Below are 17701 nucleotides of genomic sequence, written 5' to 3' on the forward strand. Positions count from 1 at the left end.
TTGGGCTCTGCTCAGAATTGTCTGGTTTGTGAATAAAGGCAGGATTATTTTTTTTTTTTGGAGAGTTCCGCCTGAAATCTCGGTGGTTTAAGCGGAGGAAAACTTATTAGCGAGGAACCCCCGGATTTCTGAAATGGATACGATTTGATTCCTCGGGAATAAAGTGGGATTGTGCCTCCTCAGAGCCTTTATTATTATGCCTGTGGATCGTTCTCGGTGCGGGGCTGCCTCTGGCTCAGCCCCTGCAGCAACCGAGGCACATCTTCGGCTGCAGCCAAATTTGGGCTGGGGGGTCTCCGGGGGTGGGGGGGATCGCTGGCTGCGGGACAGCCCGTGGAGTGCGGTCCCCCTGCCCCGGGGGAGCCTTTTCTCCGCGGAGCTGTGCCTTCTGCACAATCGGGGCTGTTTGAATGGAAGCCGCAGCTCAAACAGACATAAAGCAACTCTTTCATGTGCCAGCCCTCGGTTGCCTCGGCTCTTGGCAGCGGCTCGCGATGTAGGCAGTGGAAGGATTGAAATGCGGAGGGGACGGAGGGAAAGGGAGAGAGAAGGAGGATTGAGCCGAGGGTGGAGGGACAGATTCGCGAGCCCTCGATATAATTTGGTTTTTAGCCGTCAAAATAAGCTCATTCAAGGCAGCCGGAACGAGAGCGAAGAAGGGGGTTTTTTTGCAGCAAGAAACTGCAGCAAATGCAAAAGCCGGAGCAGGGGGATGGGTGGCGAGCGGAGCCCCCGGTTTGGCCAGGGGAGAACCGGGGGAGGAGGGGAGAGAACGGCCCGAGCCCGGCGGGGGCACCGGCCCGGCCCCGCATCCCGGGGGAGAGAGGGGGAAACCCGGGGGCTGCAGGGCTGGCGAGGGGCATGTGGGGCTGGTAAACACCCCTGCCAGGGTTTGGGAGAGAGGCAGCTCCCAGCCTGTCGCCCAGGGAGCCGTGGAGCCGGCGCTGCCGAGGAGGGGGGAGGATGCTCGACTGTTCCAGAGCGTCTTTTTTTTTTTCTTGGTTATTTATTTATTTATTTTGAGCTCTGGTGTGGCGTTCGAGTCGTTCGCCTCGTCCCTCGATGTGAGAGCATCATTAGCACGATAATGAAGTTCCCGAATGTGGCGTTAACCGGTTGCATTCCTTCCTTCCTTCCTCCCTCCCTTCCCTCCCTCCCTTCCCCATCTTGCCTGCAGCTCCGGGCACCGAGGTACCGGGAGATGCTCAAACACAACCCAGGGGAGGTGGTGGTGGAGAGACACGGCTGTGCCAGCCCTGCCAGGGCAGCAGCACCGCAGCCCAGCCCGGCGGAGGGGGCACAGCCTTTCCCACCTCCAGGGTGCCCCTGGACCAGTCCCACCAGCATCAGCCGCTGGGAGGACAAGCCACAGGCTGGGAGGGGTCAGGGCTCTTTTGTGATCCGTTCCTAACAAAATTCGCCTCGTCCCCAAAATCGTGGCGATCTCCTCGAGTTGTTGGCGGGGGGTCCGTGCCCGCGGATGTCTCGGTGGCAGCGATGCTCTGGGGGGGTGGAGGGGGGTGTGTGCCAGACTCCGTGTGAAATGGGGGGCTGGGGGACCCGCTTCCTCGGCAAGAAACCTGTAGTACGTAAAAATAAACACGCCGCCGGAGCCTAATTTGTGGGCTCTGGTCCTGGTGGGGAGGATGGTGCTGGGTTTGGGGGGGATAGCACAGATCCCTTTGGCGGCCCCTCACCGCGACCCCCTCTCTTCTCCCCCCTCCCCAGCGTTTAGAAGAGGACAGAGCTGTGGGAACGATTAATCAAGTGGCTAATAAAGAAGTATAAATCCCCCGAGGAGCGTTGTGGTGCTGCTGCCGAGGAGCTGGCTCTGAGACAGCCACCGGGAGGGACGCGCCAGCCCCAGCCCTCCTCTCCTCTCCTTTCCTCGCCTCTCCTCTCCCCGAGCTGCTGCCACACTTGGTTCATTCCAGCTGCAGAAGCTCAGAGCCTTCCATGCGGTGGGATTTTTTTTTTTGCCTGGGCTGAAAAAATTAAGGAGAAAAAAAAAAAAAAGAAATCGCGAGCCTGACCTGCTTTTTTTTTTTTTTTTTTTTTTCCCCCCTCCACCCCCCCAACCTCTTTCCTTTCTCCTCTTCATCCAGCCGAGCCGAGGACTATCCCAATCGCCAAGGGGAAGGAAAAGGGGGGAAAACCCGGCAGCAAGAACCACCAACCCCCCAGCAGCACGCCCCATTCCTGCTGCCCTTTGACATGCAACCTTCCTGGGGATGGGAGCAGCCGGGATGCAGCTGCAGCTTCGGGAGGCACTGGGGGAAACTGGGAATCGTGGCTCTGATGCCGGTGGAGGTGAGCGCCTGGAGCCGGGTGCTGCTGCTCTCCGTGGGGCTCCTGGCTGGATCCGTGACGGGTAAGTGGCCACGGAGAAACCCGGCAACTTCGGGAGCTGGTTTTTACCCCCACCCCCCCCCCCGGCTCCTTGAATGAAAGGAGCGCTGTTTTGGGGGCACGGAGGGGGGGCTGGGGTGTGTGGCACTGTGTGCACACACTGCTGTGTCGGCACATGCTTCCCTGGCGCGTTCAGCGCCGAGGATATTTTCCTCAGCCCTTTGGACGATGTGGCTCCCTCGAGCATCCTCCGGGATTGGGGCGATGGGGCGATCAAAGGTGGCTTTGTGCGGTCTCGTCGCCCACCTCCCCGGTGGGTCGCGTTCGGGCACAGTTGCTGTGTGTGATGGGCACGATGACTGTGAGAAATGCCAGCACGGTTTTCCCCCCTCCGTCTTTCCCTCGCATCTTAATTCAGTATTTCCCTACCCTGATAAAACAGATTTTTGGATGCCTTGCATATGAAGATGGAAGCACTTTCCTCTTCTTCCTCCTGCCTTCCGAGTTGAATATCCCTTGCAGAGGAGCTTTTTGGCCTCGGCACGGTGGTTTTTAGGAAACAAGCACCTACTGACTGGAAGGAGAGCAGGAGAAGACTCGGATTCGGGGGCAGTTTGCTGCCGTCTCCCATCCCCTGTAGCAAAAGCGTGTGCAAGGGCTGAAGTTTTATTTCGGGTGTAAACAGCAAATATTTAGGGACTGTCCTTCTGGGTGTGTAGGAGGGGGAAGAGTGGGAGAGCCGAGTGTTTGGCAGCGCCTTCTCTCCACGCTGTGCAGTGCCCCGATTTTCCAAGAGTTTCCAAGGAACGTTGTCCCTTGTCTGCTGTATCCGAGGCTGGAGGAATGTGGGGCTGGTGGTGATGGGTACGAAAGCTCCCCGGGTTTTGAGGGGGGTGGTTTTTTTTTTTGGGGGGGGGGAAACTTTGTGTGTGGAATGCAACACTGGTTTTATTATGTAAGGCAGATCTCCTTCGAGGGGGATGGAGAACGAGGATTAACTGCTCCTCCCGAGCGCTCTTGCAGTGGAGCTGAACAGTTTTGCTGACTGGAAGCGTGTTAGGGAAGGGTTATAAACCCACCCAAACAACCTGCAAGTCCTTATTAAGGGTGCATATTTATCGTGGTGAATATTTTTCCTGTCTCCAGCACGAACCTGTGCACAGAGGAAAAGCATTCCAGCAGCTTCTGCTGTGCTTTTCTCACACGAGTACACTGATGTGGAGATACCTCAATTCCTGATTGACTCTCTTAGGGGTTTAGAGCTTCCTTTCTTCTTCTGAGCTGTCTGGAGCTTATTCAGGCTGGGTCTTCCACTCTGTACCTTGCAGAGGATGTAATCCTTTCTTCTCAGGCCCCTGGTCCCTTCTCTGTGCGTTTGGAGCCCTCTGTTCTGGATCCTTCACCCAGAGGTTGATGCTCTGTGTTGTTTTCTTTGTGAGCAGAAGATCTGCAAGACCTTTTTAGAGCTCAGATGTTTTTTTTTCCTGCATCAGAGCCAGAGGCACTGATCAATAGCTCTTCCTTTCCAATTCTGGCATCCCAGCAATGATCTTTTTGCCTGAGCAAGATGCCAACTTTGCAATCAGTGGCTCGGTGCTGGATGTACCCGGAGTGAAGGCACCCCCCCTTTTGCAGGTCTCTGGTGGGTTTTGGGGTGTAATCACTGCAAATCGGTTCAGTCTGGGCTGGGACTTCCAGCATCTTTGCTGAGCAAACCCTGGACCTCTGGAGAACAAAGTTCCAAGAGGCTCCATGTCCAACCTCTCCCGTTGCCCGGGGTTGTGTGGGAAGCAATAACCGGGAGTTCCATAGTGTGGCAGCAGAGCTGTGTGTGTACAACTGTCAATTAGTACTTCTGGCCGTCTTAAAAATAAAAAAGAGGAAGAAATCCTGCTCTCCCATCACATCAGCTGTGCCATGGGGGCACGTCCTGCTGCCCAAAAACGTCCCACAAAGCCTGTGCTTCCCTCAGGGGCTGCTGTGCCAAGGGGGGATAACGGAGCTGTTTGGGATAACGAGCTGGAGGGAATGTGGTGCCTGGGATTGGGAATTCATGGGGTCTGTGGGTGCTGGGGGCAGAGGAGGTGGGCTGTGTGGTTCCCCTCTCAGTTTGAGGGGTGCAGTGATGGTTTCACACTGGTGGGATGTGCACAGGGATTTACCTTTGCCTGAGAGTCGCTGGTGATCCGTGTGTGGCCTCTCGGAAATGAAACACGTGTGATAATCCTGAAATTCCATTTATTGCCTGGCAGTCAGGTGGGCACAGGAGTGCTTTCTGTCCCTGCAGGGTGGTTAGCAGTGCATCAGCAGCAGGAGGTGCATTTGGGGAGGGTGTTTTCTGTGTGTGTGTGTGGATGGACACGGATCAGATGTCTTTGGAAGGCCTGTTATAAAAGGGGCTCGATCCCTTTATTTACACACCCTGCCTTGTGCTAGGTTAAGGAAGGGTGCACCAGCTTGAAACATCATCTCCTCAGTTTAAACCCACTGCAGTTCTCCTTTTTCTTGATGGAAAACAGTTTTTGGCAGGCTCCTGGTGTGAGGAGTGGGGGAGCAGGAGGCTGGTCACGAGTTTTGGGTTGGCTCTGAGATGAGCTCAGGCAGGGGGGTTTGGTTGCAGAGATTTAACCAGCACTGATAATTCAGTGAGGGACCATAGTACAGGGTCACCTGAGGGACCACGAGGGGTTAAATAACATTCCCTGTGGTTTTAATGATGTGGGACCAGTGGGATAAATGGGAGCAGGGAGTTCAATAGGAGGTGGAGTTGGTAAATGTGATGGGTTTATATCAAACTTCAGTTAAAGACCTGAGCTGGCACCAGAGTTGGGGTCTGTCCAGAGTCACATTATGAACCCTGAATGGGATACAGTAAAACCAGAATTCCTGTTTAAATCAACAGGCTTGTTGGCTGTTCCTTTGCCATAGTTACAGCCATGTGTAAAGCTGCTCATACTGTGGTTCCCAGGGAGGCATCCAGTGAAAATGATGTTCCCTCTCCCTTTAAGGATGGAAATTGGTGATTGTAATTCTCCTCCTTGATGGTCTGTTGTGGCTTGTGGAAGGTGCTGGTGTGTGGTTGTGCTGCAGAGCCACAGAGGTGGGGCACAGGGACATCAGAGAGCACGTGGGCATCAATCCTGGTTGGGAGTCAGGAATTTTACTCCAAAAGTCCAGTAACTAAGGCATGATCCTGCTTGGGTTGTTACTCAGAGAGGGGAATAAAGTCTCGTGGCTGTTTGTTAGCAAACAGGAGCTTGTGAGGGAGCAGGAGAGGCTCAGACCAGCTCTGCCCAGGCACTGTTAATGCAGGGCTGAGGAGCATTCCTGAGCATTCCTGGTGTGATCCAGGCAGGATCTGCTGTAAATCAGCCCTTTATTTTGTTCTGTGGCCTTTAATCTCTGCTGTCCTCAGTGAAGAACATCCCCATGGAGCAGGTTTTCCCTGGGAAGTGTGTGCCCATGAGGAGGGGGAAGAGCAGCCCTTGCCTGGAAGGCTCCTGAGCAGGAACCAGGACTCTGCTGCCAGCTTGGGCTGTTTGCTCACAACTCATGGAACCACAGAATCATTTAGGTTGGAAAAGGCCTTTAAGATCACCCAGTCCAACCATGAACCAAGGCCCACCCCCTGCAGATGATTTCCCTTCTCCTCATTCCTTGGATACCTTTCAGGATGGGTGTGGGAATGTGATCCAGATGATCTGCCCTGGATCCCTGTGCATCCCCCCTTTGCCAGGGGGTTTTGGGGCTTAGGGAGAGGTTGAGCTGTTGCTCAGGCCCCATCTGTGCCCCAGAGAGGGCACTTCCCTGGGCAGGAGTGACTGTGCCTCGTTGTCCTTCACTCGTCCCCAAAAGTAGATTTAATTCCTGGCCCCCTGTTTGCTGTTAACCACTTCCACCAGTGCTCCAAGGCTTTCCAGTCATGGAATTACTGTGTGCTGCTTGTTGCCTTGCTCTGGCTCCTGAGAGGCCACTTGTTTGGGCAATGCCAAATTTCACAGCTGTGCTTGTGTTCCTGCTGGTGCCCCCCCCCTGCCCTGGATCTTGACCAGAGGAAATTGTTATGATAATGTGGAGGGTTAGTTTGGGGGCAAGGTCAGGCAGCCTTAACTCTCTTGGTGTCCACAGTGTTGCAAAAAAATTCCTACTGGCTCCATTTTTATCAGGAGTATCCCGAGACACAGGGCTGGAGTAATTTTTCCTGGGCTTTGGTGAAATTCTGACAAAGCTGTGCTCAGCTGAGCAGATTTTAAATAACACTTCTTTGCTCTCCTCCATGTTTTTGGGCACTGGGAAGGTTCAGGGATGCCATGGATGCTGCACTTTGCCTGCAATACACCTGATGTAGTGCAGTAACCTGCAAACTGTGCTGCTGCCATGCCCTGGGGTGGCACAGGGGGCTGAGGGGGGTTCGTGTGGGATTGGGAAAATCCCATGGATTAAAGAAATCAAATGAACTCTGTTCCAGTGACTTTGCAGCCAACAGGGATGGAGCCTGCAGGGAGCTTGGGATGGGAACTGTACCTCCCTTGCAGGAAAGTGGAAGACTTTTTGGGGTGTTTTCCTTCTTTTTTTTTAATGGGACTTCCCAGTGGGCAGTGTGGGGTTTGTCCTCTCTTCCCAGTGTCAGGTGCATTCCCTCATCCAACTCCTTCCAGTGATTCTTCTGTCCTCTCCCTGGAGTGATGAACTGCCTGGTTTTCTGTACTGGATGAAAAGGGAACTTTGGGGCTGTGTCAGAGTCCTGCTGAGGATTTCTGAGAGGTCCAGATAATCCTGGAGTGGGGAGATCTGGTGTTCTGTGGCTCTCACTGGAGGAGCAGGATCCGTAACCGTGAGGGCTGGAGCAGCTGTGGTTGCCAGGGAGATGTGTGAGAGGGGAGTAATTAAAAAATTAAATCCTTCCCCATTATTGACTGCAAAAACCTGCTGGAGAAATGATCTGGTGGCCTACATTTGGGGGAGCTGGAGGAAGTGGGACACGACTTGCAGAGCCATCCATGCGAGATGTGGCATCAGGGTGTTGGTGCAGTCAGCAAAGCTGGGCCTGGCCTGTGCAGAGAGGGGCAAACTCATGGAATTCCAGGATCACTGAGGTTGGAAAAGACCTCCAAAACCATGGAGTGCCCCCTGTGACCCACCCCCACCTTGTCCCCCAGCCCAGAGCACTGAGTGCCACCTCCAGCCCTTCCCTGGGCACCTCCAGGGCTGGGGACTCCAAACCTCCCTGGGCAGCCCCTGCCAATCCCTGACCACCCTTTCCACGGAGAAATTCCTGCTGGATACACCTGGAGTCAGCCCTTGCCTGGCAGAGTGAACAATCTCAGCTATCCACAAGTCCTGGATATAATCCTTGAGTGAAGGTGGGTGGAAACCACAACCCAGAGGGACTTTCTGCCCACCCAGCTGGAATTTGGCTTCTCGAGCCGGGCTTGGCCAAGGACAAGAGGCAAGAAAGGCCCCCAGTGTCCCCAGGACACAGCTCTGGACCTTCAGCAGCCGTGCAGGACCCGTGGGCTGGAGCTGCAGCCAAGATCTCACGGGAGAAACCCTCAGCCCTCGCTGCCCTTTGGAATTTGTCATTCCCGGTGTCCTCAGGAGGCAGCTCTTCCCCTCCAGCCAACCAGAAGGAATTCTACAGCGTCCTAGATCCTGCTGGGAATGATTTTTCCTCTTCCCTTCCTGGAAGAAGGCATTTCCTCCTCCTGCTGCAGCAGTCTGTGCCCAGAGATGATGTGCTGGACGGTGGGAGGCAGAGCCAGGTGTGGAAAGGCTCGGCCAGGGTCACCCAGCAGGGCCAGGAACGGAGCAGATCTCACTCCTGGGACTCCTTACACCCTGAATATCACCTCAGAAATGCCCCAGTGCTGCTCCTGAGGTGGTTTTGGAGCTGCTGCCTGGCTGGGATGAGGTTTGATGCCGAGTTGTTTGACTGTGGTTCCGCTGAAACAGAACAATTTCTCAATCCATTCATCAAAATGTCTGCAGTTCCCCTTTCAAGGCAGATAAAACAACAATGAATATCAAATAAAGGTGTCTTTATCTGGAACCTTTGAAAACCAAAGGAAGAGAAGATTTGTTCTTTTGGCCTCTGACTTGCACGAGGATGTGGAGTCTGCTCTGTCCTAATAAAATGGCTTTATTTGGGTTCCTCAGTGCCACCTGAATTTCTCTCAGTGTGGAGATTTTAAACCTTTTTCCAGCTGTCAGTTCAGTGCAGACCAAGAGACTTCCACCAGCCCATGGTCACAGCCTGATAATCCCAGAGCCAGTTGTCCTGGGAGGTGCAAGGAAAGATGAGTTAATCCCAGCTGGAGGATTAACCAGCCCGGGGGATTTTCTGGCTCAGTGCTCTCCTGTTATTTGCACACTCTCTGCACTTGCAGCAGTGCCTGGAGCCCAGGTCTTGCTGCTCCCCTTGGTTGTTGGCACCTGGAAACCCCTCAGGGTGGGAGTTTTGGGCCCCATGTCCCTTCTCCCCCTGGAATTTGCAAAATCCTCCACTGATTTACAGATTTATTCTGCAGAGAGAGAGAACTTGGGGTGTTTGTGAGGAGCTTTCAGCAGGTACAGATTGCACCACGTTGATGAGCTGCTCAGGTTTCCTGCTCTTGGGTCTCTGCCTTGATTGCATGGAGTGAATTCAACCATTTCATGCACAATTTGGGATTAATTGTGAGTGACATTTTGGAGCTGGAAGTTGTCTGTCTGCTGCTGAACTTCTTGTCAAAAAAGTCAGGAATAAAATCAAGTGCAGGGTTTGCAGGGGTTACTCTGCTCCTCTTGCAATTCATGTGGAATTGCCTTTACAGTTTTTATATGTTTATGTCCACTTTTATATGTTTATATCCACATTTTAGCCAAACCTGCAGATTGTAAAGCACAAAGTATTCAGTGGAGATGGGACAGTAGGAGATTTATACTAAGAATTCGCCAGAAGCACCAGGGGGTTGGATGCTGGTCTTTGGAAAAGCAGGATATTGGCAGAAAGGATGGTCTGGACCTTTTGAGTTTAACCTGCCCCAGACTCTGCCTTTGAAGCAGAGTTGTTTAAATTATGTGAACTTCAGCTTCTTGTCTACAGAGGGGAAAACCAGTACAGTCCTAATAGTATTATCTAGTTAATTATGAAGATGAATGGCTGTGGGATGGCAGAGATCAAATGGAGAACTTGTTTGCTTATTATAGTTCCTGTTATTTATCAGCAGTTTATGAATATATATTTTTTTTTTCAGTTAAAGCAGTGAAAGCAGAATTGGAAATAGGTTGTTTGTTTTTTTTTAATGGCATTTATGTCACTGGTGTTGGAGTCAGATGGTCTGAGGTGGAGAAAGAGCAGGATGAGTTGGCCTTCCTTCGTATCTGAGGAGGAGCTTTTCAGCATGGAATGATGGAAAAAATAGAAATAATGTGGTGTGATGGCTTGCATGGGATGTTCTGGGCCTCATCCTGGTCCCCAGTCCTGCCTCCTCTATGTCTTTAAATCCATTCCTGGCAGCAGGATTGTCCCCTCTCCTCTCTGCAGGGCAGGACCTGTTGGATGCTCGTCCATGGTGAGCAGTTCAGGCTGGAGGGACAGCAAATTGCAGCTCATTTCTGCTCTGACAAAGGCACCACTCCATGTCCCTTTTCCCTCTGAGCCACCAAGTAATAACACCAAGTTATTTGCTCCCAGAAAGGAGCTCTCCTTCCAGAGGATAATGGAGCTGGTGCTTTTCCAAAGCCGAGGCCGCTTCCGAAGGCAGTTCCACGTTGTTGATGTGCCTCTGTTGCTGCTTTGTCTCCTTCAGGGAAAGGTCAGACACTGCTCCTGACTCTGCACATCTGGCAGGAGCCAGCCCCAGATGTTCCATTAGAGTAAAGCACCACTTGGAGGAGGAGTCGGGCAGTTAAAATTAAAATTAAAACTAAAATAATAACGAGGGGTTTGAAGGATGGGCAGTTTGTCCCTGAGAGTGTGGGGACTTTGTTCCCAAGGTGGGGGCTTCGTTCCCAGAGTGGGGACTTGGTTCCCAGTTGGGTTTAACTGGGAGTTAAAGGCAGCAACCCTGGGCTGGCCACAGGGACAATCTGACCCCTCTGAGGGTTGTTCCCCCCTCTGAGGCTCCACTTCCCTTTCCTCAGGCTCTGCTGGCCTGTCCTGCACATCCTGTAGCTCCTCAAAGGCTGGGAAAACCCCTGGGTTGGAATTTCTGTTCTTTGCTTGGTTGCTTTGATGAAAATGCCTCAACACCCCCCTCTCCTTTTTTGCCCACTGAGGGCTCTCAGCTGAGAATTTTTCCCCCCTCCTTCTCCATGAGGGCAGTGAACAAATGAGACTTTTGACAAAAAAACACCCAATTTGAACCTCCAAGTCGATTCCATTCACCCCTTGTTAAGCCCTTGATTGAGAGCTCTGTAGATTGGAGAAGAAAGGTATCGATCTGCTTTGGGGGATTGAAAACTGAGATTAAGTGGAATATGTCTATGGGCCAAAATGAGCTTTTAAATGAATGGGGGAGGCAAAAGAAAAACATAAAATAGTACAGTCTGATGTTGGTAGAAATGAGCTGTGAGTTTCTTGCGTGTGGATGGAGGTCACAGGATGCAGGAACCCTGTGGGAATAATTTGGATTTTCACAGGGATCCTCCGAAGGAGTGGGAATATTTGTCACTGAAGATTAGAAAAATTCTCATGCTTGGTGTTAAATTGGATCAGAACAGGACAAAAATGAGTGTGGTTTTTGGAGCAGCAGAGCACCCAGCAGTTGCTGATAACTTTTCTGTGCACTCTCAACTTCAGGTGACTTTCCTTGATTGCTCAAGGTGACAGGGAGGCATCAGGCAATAAATATAAATATCAAGTGCTGCACCACTTAAAGGAAGCGAATCTGAAAGTGCTGTTAAGGGAATCAAGCAAAAATTGGATTTACATCCTAACAAAAATTCCCAGGAGAGATGGCTTTTTGTAATTCAAATACACAATAATACAAGTGTGAGCTGCTGGAATACAAGTGCCTGGCAAAAGGGTTTTGTTGGGAGATCTCAAAGCACTTGTAAACACACACTTTGTGGGGGGAATGAGAATTGTGGTGCAGGAGTGAAGAGCTTTTAGTGAGTGCTTGTTCTGAGTGGTGGTTTTAATTTATTTTCTATCTGGAGGTGCAAGATTGTGGTGATGGTGATTAACTGGAGTAGTTCCTTCTGTGTGGTTTTACACAGAATTTGTGTGTGTGTCCCTGTTCTGAGCCCTGGGTGCTGAAAAGGGACCTCCCTGCAGCTCCTAAAAGGGGATTTGTGTAACTCCTGAGCTTTCCATGGGGTAAAAAATGCGTGAAAATCCACCCAGATGGGTAAAAATACAAATTAGAACCTGAAACGTGGTGGGGAGGGGGGAAAAGAACCCTCTTGCAAGTCCCTCAGAGCAGGTTCTGAGGGAATGCCACAAAAATGTGAGCATTTTTATAGATATTTGGGCTGGGGGTGAGGAAAAATGAAATTTCCACTGAGTTCATCTTACAGATGCACAGGGAAAATAAGAGTAAAATTTGAAGAAGGTTTTGGATCATCCTGAACGTTTTCATTGAGGTTTGGGCTCCCAGGGCAAGATCTTCAAGGATATTTAGATGCTTAAATAAATGTAATTTGCCCAGTGAGGGTTATGAGGGGGATCTGTTCACTGCCCAGCTCAGGTGTGTTTGTGAGGGCTCCAGGCCATCTGTCTGGAGTTATAAAAGCTGTATATATATAATATGTATGGATATAAAACCCTGTCTGTGGGTTATAAAAAATATTTGTAAACCTGGTCGACTGAAGTTCCTTTTGAAAAGGGACTTGTGAACTCGAGTGAACTCACCTTGGGTTGGGGAAATGGGTCCCAAAGGTGCCTTTGAGCCCTTCCCACGGGTCCAGGGTCATTCCAGGTTCCACTTTAGTGCCTGAACCGTGTGTTGAACCCTCATTTTTGAGGGTAACTCTTGGTCTCCGAGGACAAAGTGCAGCAGTGGGGGGGGTGAAGCCCTTTCCTGATCCCAGAGCAGACACAGCATTCCCTGGCTCACCTGGAAACGGGACCCAGGGGGGGATCTCCCAGACAGGCTGTGGCTGCTCCATCCCTGGGAGTGTCCCAGGAGCAGCCTGGGATGGTCAGAGGGCTCTTTAATGTCCCTTCCAACCCAAACAATCTGATCCCTTGACTGAACCAAAGGATGTTGGAGGCACTGAGAGGCCACGAGGGGAAATCCCAGGAACAGCCAGCGAGGCTGTTGAGGCTGCTCCTCCCTCCAGAGGCAGCTCGGGGAGAAAATGCATTAATTGGTTAATGCTTGTGGAGTGCTCTGAAGATGGAAACAGCTCTGCTGAGTGCCTGGTGTCATTATTCTGCTGACAAGGGCTGTGCAGAGGAGTCCTGGCGCTGAGGGAACAGCCCAGATTGATTGAGAGACAATTTCCAACGAGGAAAGTTTGGAAGGAAGGAAGGAAATTATATCCCTGGAGGAGAGGCCGTTCTGGCTGAATGTTGGGATAACTGTGGTGCTTCTTGGAGCTGAGCAAATGATTTCAAGCACTGGGTTCCTGCTTAGCTGGGGGCCTCTGGCAGATAATTGCTGGTCTTTGGGGTGGTAAGGAGTGGCCTTGGAATTGTTGGAAGTCCATTTGTTTGGGAATGTGAAGGTCACAGAGTTTGAAAAGTCACTTGTGAAAAAATCCAAGGGCACTCAGAAAACTGGGCTGGAGGATTGGGATGGGAGGGACAGGAGAGATGTCCCCCTGCTTGTCCCCCTGCTTGTCCCCCTGCTGGGGAGTAATTAGGAATTTAAATTCCTCATCAGAATTGGCCAAGCAAAGTTGTCTTTGTTGTGCACATTGGAAATGTTTTCAGATGCCAGATCCATTGCCATCCCCTGCACTTTGGATCAGGTGCTGTGTGAAGCAGTTTATGTGCCTGTGTCTCTCCCAGCTTGAGCTACTGCAAATAAAATGCACTATTTTTGAAGATCACTGGCTATAAATAGCCAGGAAAATGTGTCATTAATGTGTCTTGATGAACACAGGCTTCCCTAATACTTCGGTGCCGCTCATATTAAAAATAATGTGTTACCAGGGATTTCCTAAATGCTTTTTATAACAACTCCAAAGTCATTTTTTTAATATCTTCTATTATTAGCCCTTGAGCCCTCCTGCCTCTGCTTCTGCCAGCGAAACAGGAGGGAATCCACCTCCCTTTCTTCTCCCCACGTGTGAGTCTTTACTCCTGAACACGTCCTGGTGTCTGGCTTTGGGTCTGTTGGCACTGTGAGCTTTGCAGGTGGTGCAGAAATCTGCAGGAGGGATTGGGAAGGATGCAGGAGCAGCTGGGGAAGGATACAGGAGCACCTGGGGGCAGGAGGGATTGGGAAGGATGCAGGAAGGACACCTGGAATGTCCAAGCCTCCCTTTCCTGTGCAGGTATTTGTGGATCCCAGCTGGGAGTGACTTGGTTGGAGCTTTTGCTGGGGAGCTCCAAGGTCAGCAGTGTGAGCAGGAATCCCAAACACTTGCAGGATAATCAGCATAACTGTCCAATAAAATCTTTGTGGTTGGGAAAGGAAGGGAGAGCTCATGGGAAAAACTAAATGAAGTCTTGGAGCATCTTTTGTTCCTCTCTTCTTCCCACTTGGGAAGCCCTTCAAATGGAATTGTTTAGCCAAGGCTGGACCAAAGCCTGAGTGTGAGAGCTCTGCAATAAGTCTGAGAGCCTGGGCAGCACTAACAGGGGCAAAGTGATGACAGAGTGAGAGTGAGAGGCTGGTGGATGGCAGGGAAGGGATGTCTGTCTCCCAGAGGACTGTGCTGCTCTCAGGAAGGATGTGTTTGATTTGCAGTATTTTGCCATCCTGCTGAAAACTCCCAGACTGCTGAGCTGGGCTTATAACTCTTCCTGCCTTGGCACTGGTGGCACGAGCTGAATTCAGATAAAATGCACTTTTTTTTTTTGCCCTTACATCCTGCACCCTGTGTTCAGAGAGGAGCAGGCCCAGGCTGTGTGAGATGGAAGGAAATCATCCCCTTGCTGATGCTCCTGGGGGCACTGGCCTTTGATGAAGTCGTGGTTAATGGAATGACTCTGCATTATTTATTACCCAGAAGGCTTTGATGGGAGACTGGAGGTGAAGTTCAGACTCTGAGCAGGTGACTATTTAGGGAAACAAGGGTCAGGTTTCTCAAGTGTGGAGGTGCTTTCCCTGTTTGTTCACTTAAATTGTGTGAGCAGGAGTCAGAGCTGGGCTGGGAGGAAACCACTCACTGTCTGGGGTTGGCTGTAATGAGCTTGTAAACCACCATGTGAGGAAGCCTAATTAGTGGCTGATAAATGATTCAAGCCAGTAAACATCGGGAAAAGGAATATTTAGATGGCAGATCAAACAATGTTTAAAAAAATCGGAGTGTCTGGGCTTGAGGAGCTGGATGCAGTGAAGGGGAATGGCTCTGGGGTAAGGAGAGAACACTGGGAATGTGCTGGTGGACAGGCAGGATTGCTGTTTGCTGGTATTTTGGGGCCAGGGTGGAATTGTGTTTGTGTGGCTGCAGGATATGGATTGCAGCTTTCTGGGGGAAAAGGTTTTTTCATGTCCATCTGTTTCATGGAACAACACGAAATAACATTTCTGCCTAAGCTCCAATAACTAAAGAAAATGGCAATCCCCCAAACTCTGCTGCATTAGGGGAGGAGACAGCCCCTGCTCCTGGATAAATTGGGCTGCTGAGAGCAAGCCCAGCGTGTGTGATGTGCTGTTTGTTCCTCCTGGGTTGTGCAGTGACCATGCATCAGCATTTGCTAAATTAGATTTCATTTCTGCCGAGGAACAAAGTGCATCAACTTACATTTCCCAAGCACTTCAGAAATAAATTCAGTTTTCCCTCTCCCTCAAGTGTTTCTTCCTTCAATATTAACGTGGTGTGAATGCACAGAGTGAAAATTCTCCCTGGCTTTACACCCCCCCTGCATCTGGCCTGGGAAGTCTCAGGAATTTGAAAGCAGGTGGAAGATGTTTTTTTGTACTTGTTTCCTTTGCACTTGTAATGTCAGGTTGTGCCTCTGTTTGTTATTTACCTTCTGACAACTCTAAGATTTGTAGTGACACAAGTTTGAATGTACAAGTTTATCTGAGTCTGGAGCTGCAGAAATTTTATACCCAGCAGGGGCTGGGGGGGGGGGTGCAGCAGCCAGGGCAGCTCCTCCTGGGTGTAAGTGTGGATAATTTGGAGGAAATGACCAAATTCTGTTGCTCTGAATGTGCTGCCTCCAGTCCTGGAGCTGGTACTGCCCAGAGAAGTCTGGGGGTTGGAGTAGGAGGATGTTCCTGCCTTCTTCTTTCGTGGCAAGAGGCTGATCAACGCCCAAAGCAAAGCTGGAGGGGTTTGCAACCCTCCTGCTGGAGCCAGAGCTGTGTTGAGCTGGTGTTTGGGTTGTGCTGAGGTGTCTGCTCATGCTCAGGGTTGCAGGGTGGGCACTGACTGGGTGTCAGGAGGTGCCCGTGGTCGGGATGCAGCTCTTCCATCATCTCCCTGTGCAGCAGCCCTGAGTGAAGCCCATCACTCTGGGGACACTGTTGAAGCAGTTCATTGCACAAAACAGCTGATGGAGGTGGAGACTGGTTAAGGCAACTTGTAAAAAAGAAAAAAAAACCTGAAAGAAATGAAGGATCATCAGTGAATTAATGTTGGAAAGGGGCCGTGTCCCAGATGGAGACGTTTCTCTGCAAAGCCTCGTGTGTGGGTCCCCTTAAAGGTTGGACTTGATCATCTGGGAGGTCTTTTGCCACCTGAATGACTCCTTGGGTTGTGTTTTTTCCCTCTGCTTTGGATGGTGATCCCTTTGGAGAAGGGCTCTGTGCCCTGGGCAGTAACTCCATCGTCCTTGGCTGGAAGCTGGAAGTGCTGCTGCACTAAACCCACCCTGCTGCACTCCTTGGAAGGTCCACTCTGCTGATAAAGCCCTCTCCTGATAAAGCCCTCTCCTCCTGAACCCCTCTCCAGAACTGGGAGCAGCAGGAGGCACTGGCAGAGTAGAGCTGGGCTCAGCTCTGTGCCCAGTCTGGGCATCTCCATCCCAAACTGGGACACGACAGGTGCCCACAAATCCAGCTCTGGGATGAGCCCCTGGGGGTGTTCCCCCTTCAGGAAGTGAGTCCACGGATAACAGTAGTAGAAGCTGGAATATCTGCATAAATACACCTGGAATGAGCCACCAGAGCTGAGATAAAGGGCAGGGCTGGGGGTGGCTGATGGGAGGGAAGCTGCAGAGTTCCCCTTTCCTGAGGTGCCTCCTGTGAGACTTCAGGGTTGGAGAGAATGTACCAGAAATTCTGGTCGAATGTTGTCTCCTCTGTCAAATAAAAATCCACCTGGAACTTTACAGCACAGGCACTGGCATTGCCCTTTCATATCTTCCCACTTATTCCTGCTCTTGGGCCAAAGGGATAAAGAGAATTGTTTTTGCAATCTGCAGAGGAGAGTTGAGTGTTTTCCTCCTCATGTATGTTAAATTTTAGATAAGGTTTTTGTCAGTCAAGCCTGAGCTGAACTAACTCAAAGCTGGCAGCAAATTACAGAGTGCAGGAATTCTCCCGGGCTCCCTGACTTCTTCCAGCAGTGTCCAATATAAATGAAGTTCCCTCCTATTACAGCTGATGGGGAAGAGATTATTTCCCAGTTTGTCAGCCCCTTCTCTGTTTGCAAGGAGCAGTTTTGTTTTATCTGAGCCCAGAGCACCTCTGGGTCGACGTGAACGTGCAAATATCTCAGTGGATTAATTTGAGAACCTCACAGAACTGGGACCTGTTTTCCTGTTACATTTTTGTTTTCCTGAGTTGGGTTTATGTCCATATTTCTGGCCTTCTGTGCAAGGGATGGTGTGAGTTTATGTTGATTTATTGGAGCTGGTTGCCTTCCCCATGACCTTGGAAGTGTTGGGAACGTGGTGCCTCTGACCTTGAATGTATTTTGTGGCCTTCCCACAGCCTTGGGAGCTTTGATCCCATCAGGAAACAGAGGGATGGAACCTCTTTAACTTCCCAATTTCCTCAAATTGCCCTGATGAATTTAGGATTCAAATAAGGACTGTGCAGGAGGGGCAGTTCCAGTTGCTCTGGTTGGAGGAAGGATGGTTTGGTGGGAATTTGAGACAACTGAGCTGGTGGAATTGTTTCACTGCATTTTCACTGTGGATTTGTTTCTGGACAAAGGAAAAAAAAGCATTTTGGGGGCTCAAATCTTTTGCATAATGAAAGGAATAAAGGAATAAAAAGGCCAGTCTGCAAATGTGAGAACAAAGTCTGTTGCCTGTGCCAGGCAGGCAGAGCCCATCAGGCATCCCATAAGAGAGGCCAAG

The 17701-nt window shown here is 50.8% G+C and overlaps 1 protein-coding gene across 1 annotated transcript in view; it reads left to right on the forward strand.

Moving 5' to 3' along the window:
* Positions 1 to 961: 961 nt before the first annotated feature.
* Positions 962 to 17701, forward strand: part of CSMD2 (CUB and Sushi multiple domains 2) — a 245256-nt gene continuing 228516 nt past the window's right edge. The window contains exons 1-2 of the mRNA XM_051794414.1: positions 962 to 1191; positions 2106 to 2371. Coding sequence (XP_051650374.1) covers positions 1088 to 1191; positions 2106 to 2371 — 370 coding nt within the window. The 5' untranslated portion in view covers positions 962 to 1087. The remainder of the gene's footprint in view (positions 1192 to 2105; positions 2372 to 17701) is intronic.

The sequence above is a fragment of the Manacus candei genome, unplaced genomic scaffold (genome assembly GCF_025592945.1).
Source record: "Manacus candei isolate 608988 ecotype Guabito, Panama unplaced genomic scaffold, ASM2559294v1 h1tg000038l, whole genome shotgun sequence".
Taxonomy (NCBI): Eukaryota; Metazoa; Chordata; class Aves; order Passeriformes; family Pipridae; genus Manacus; species Manacus candei.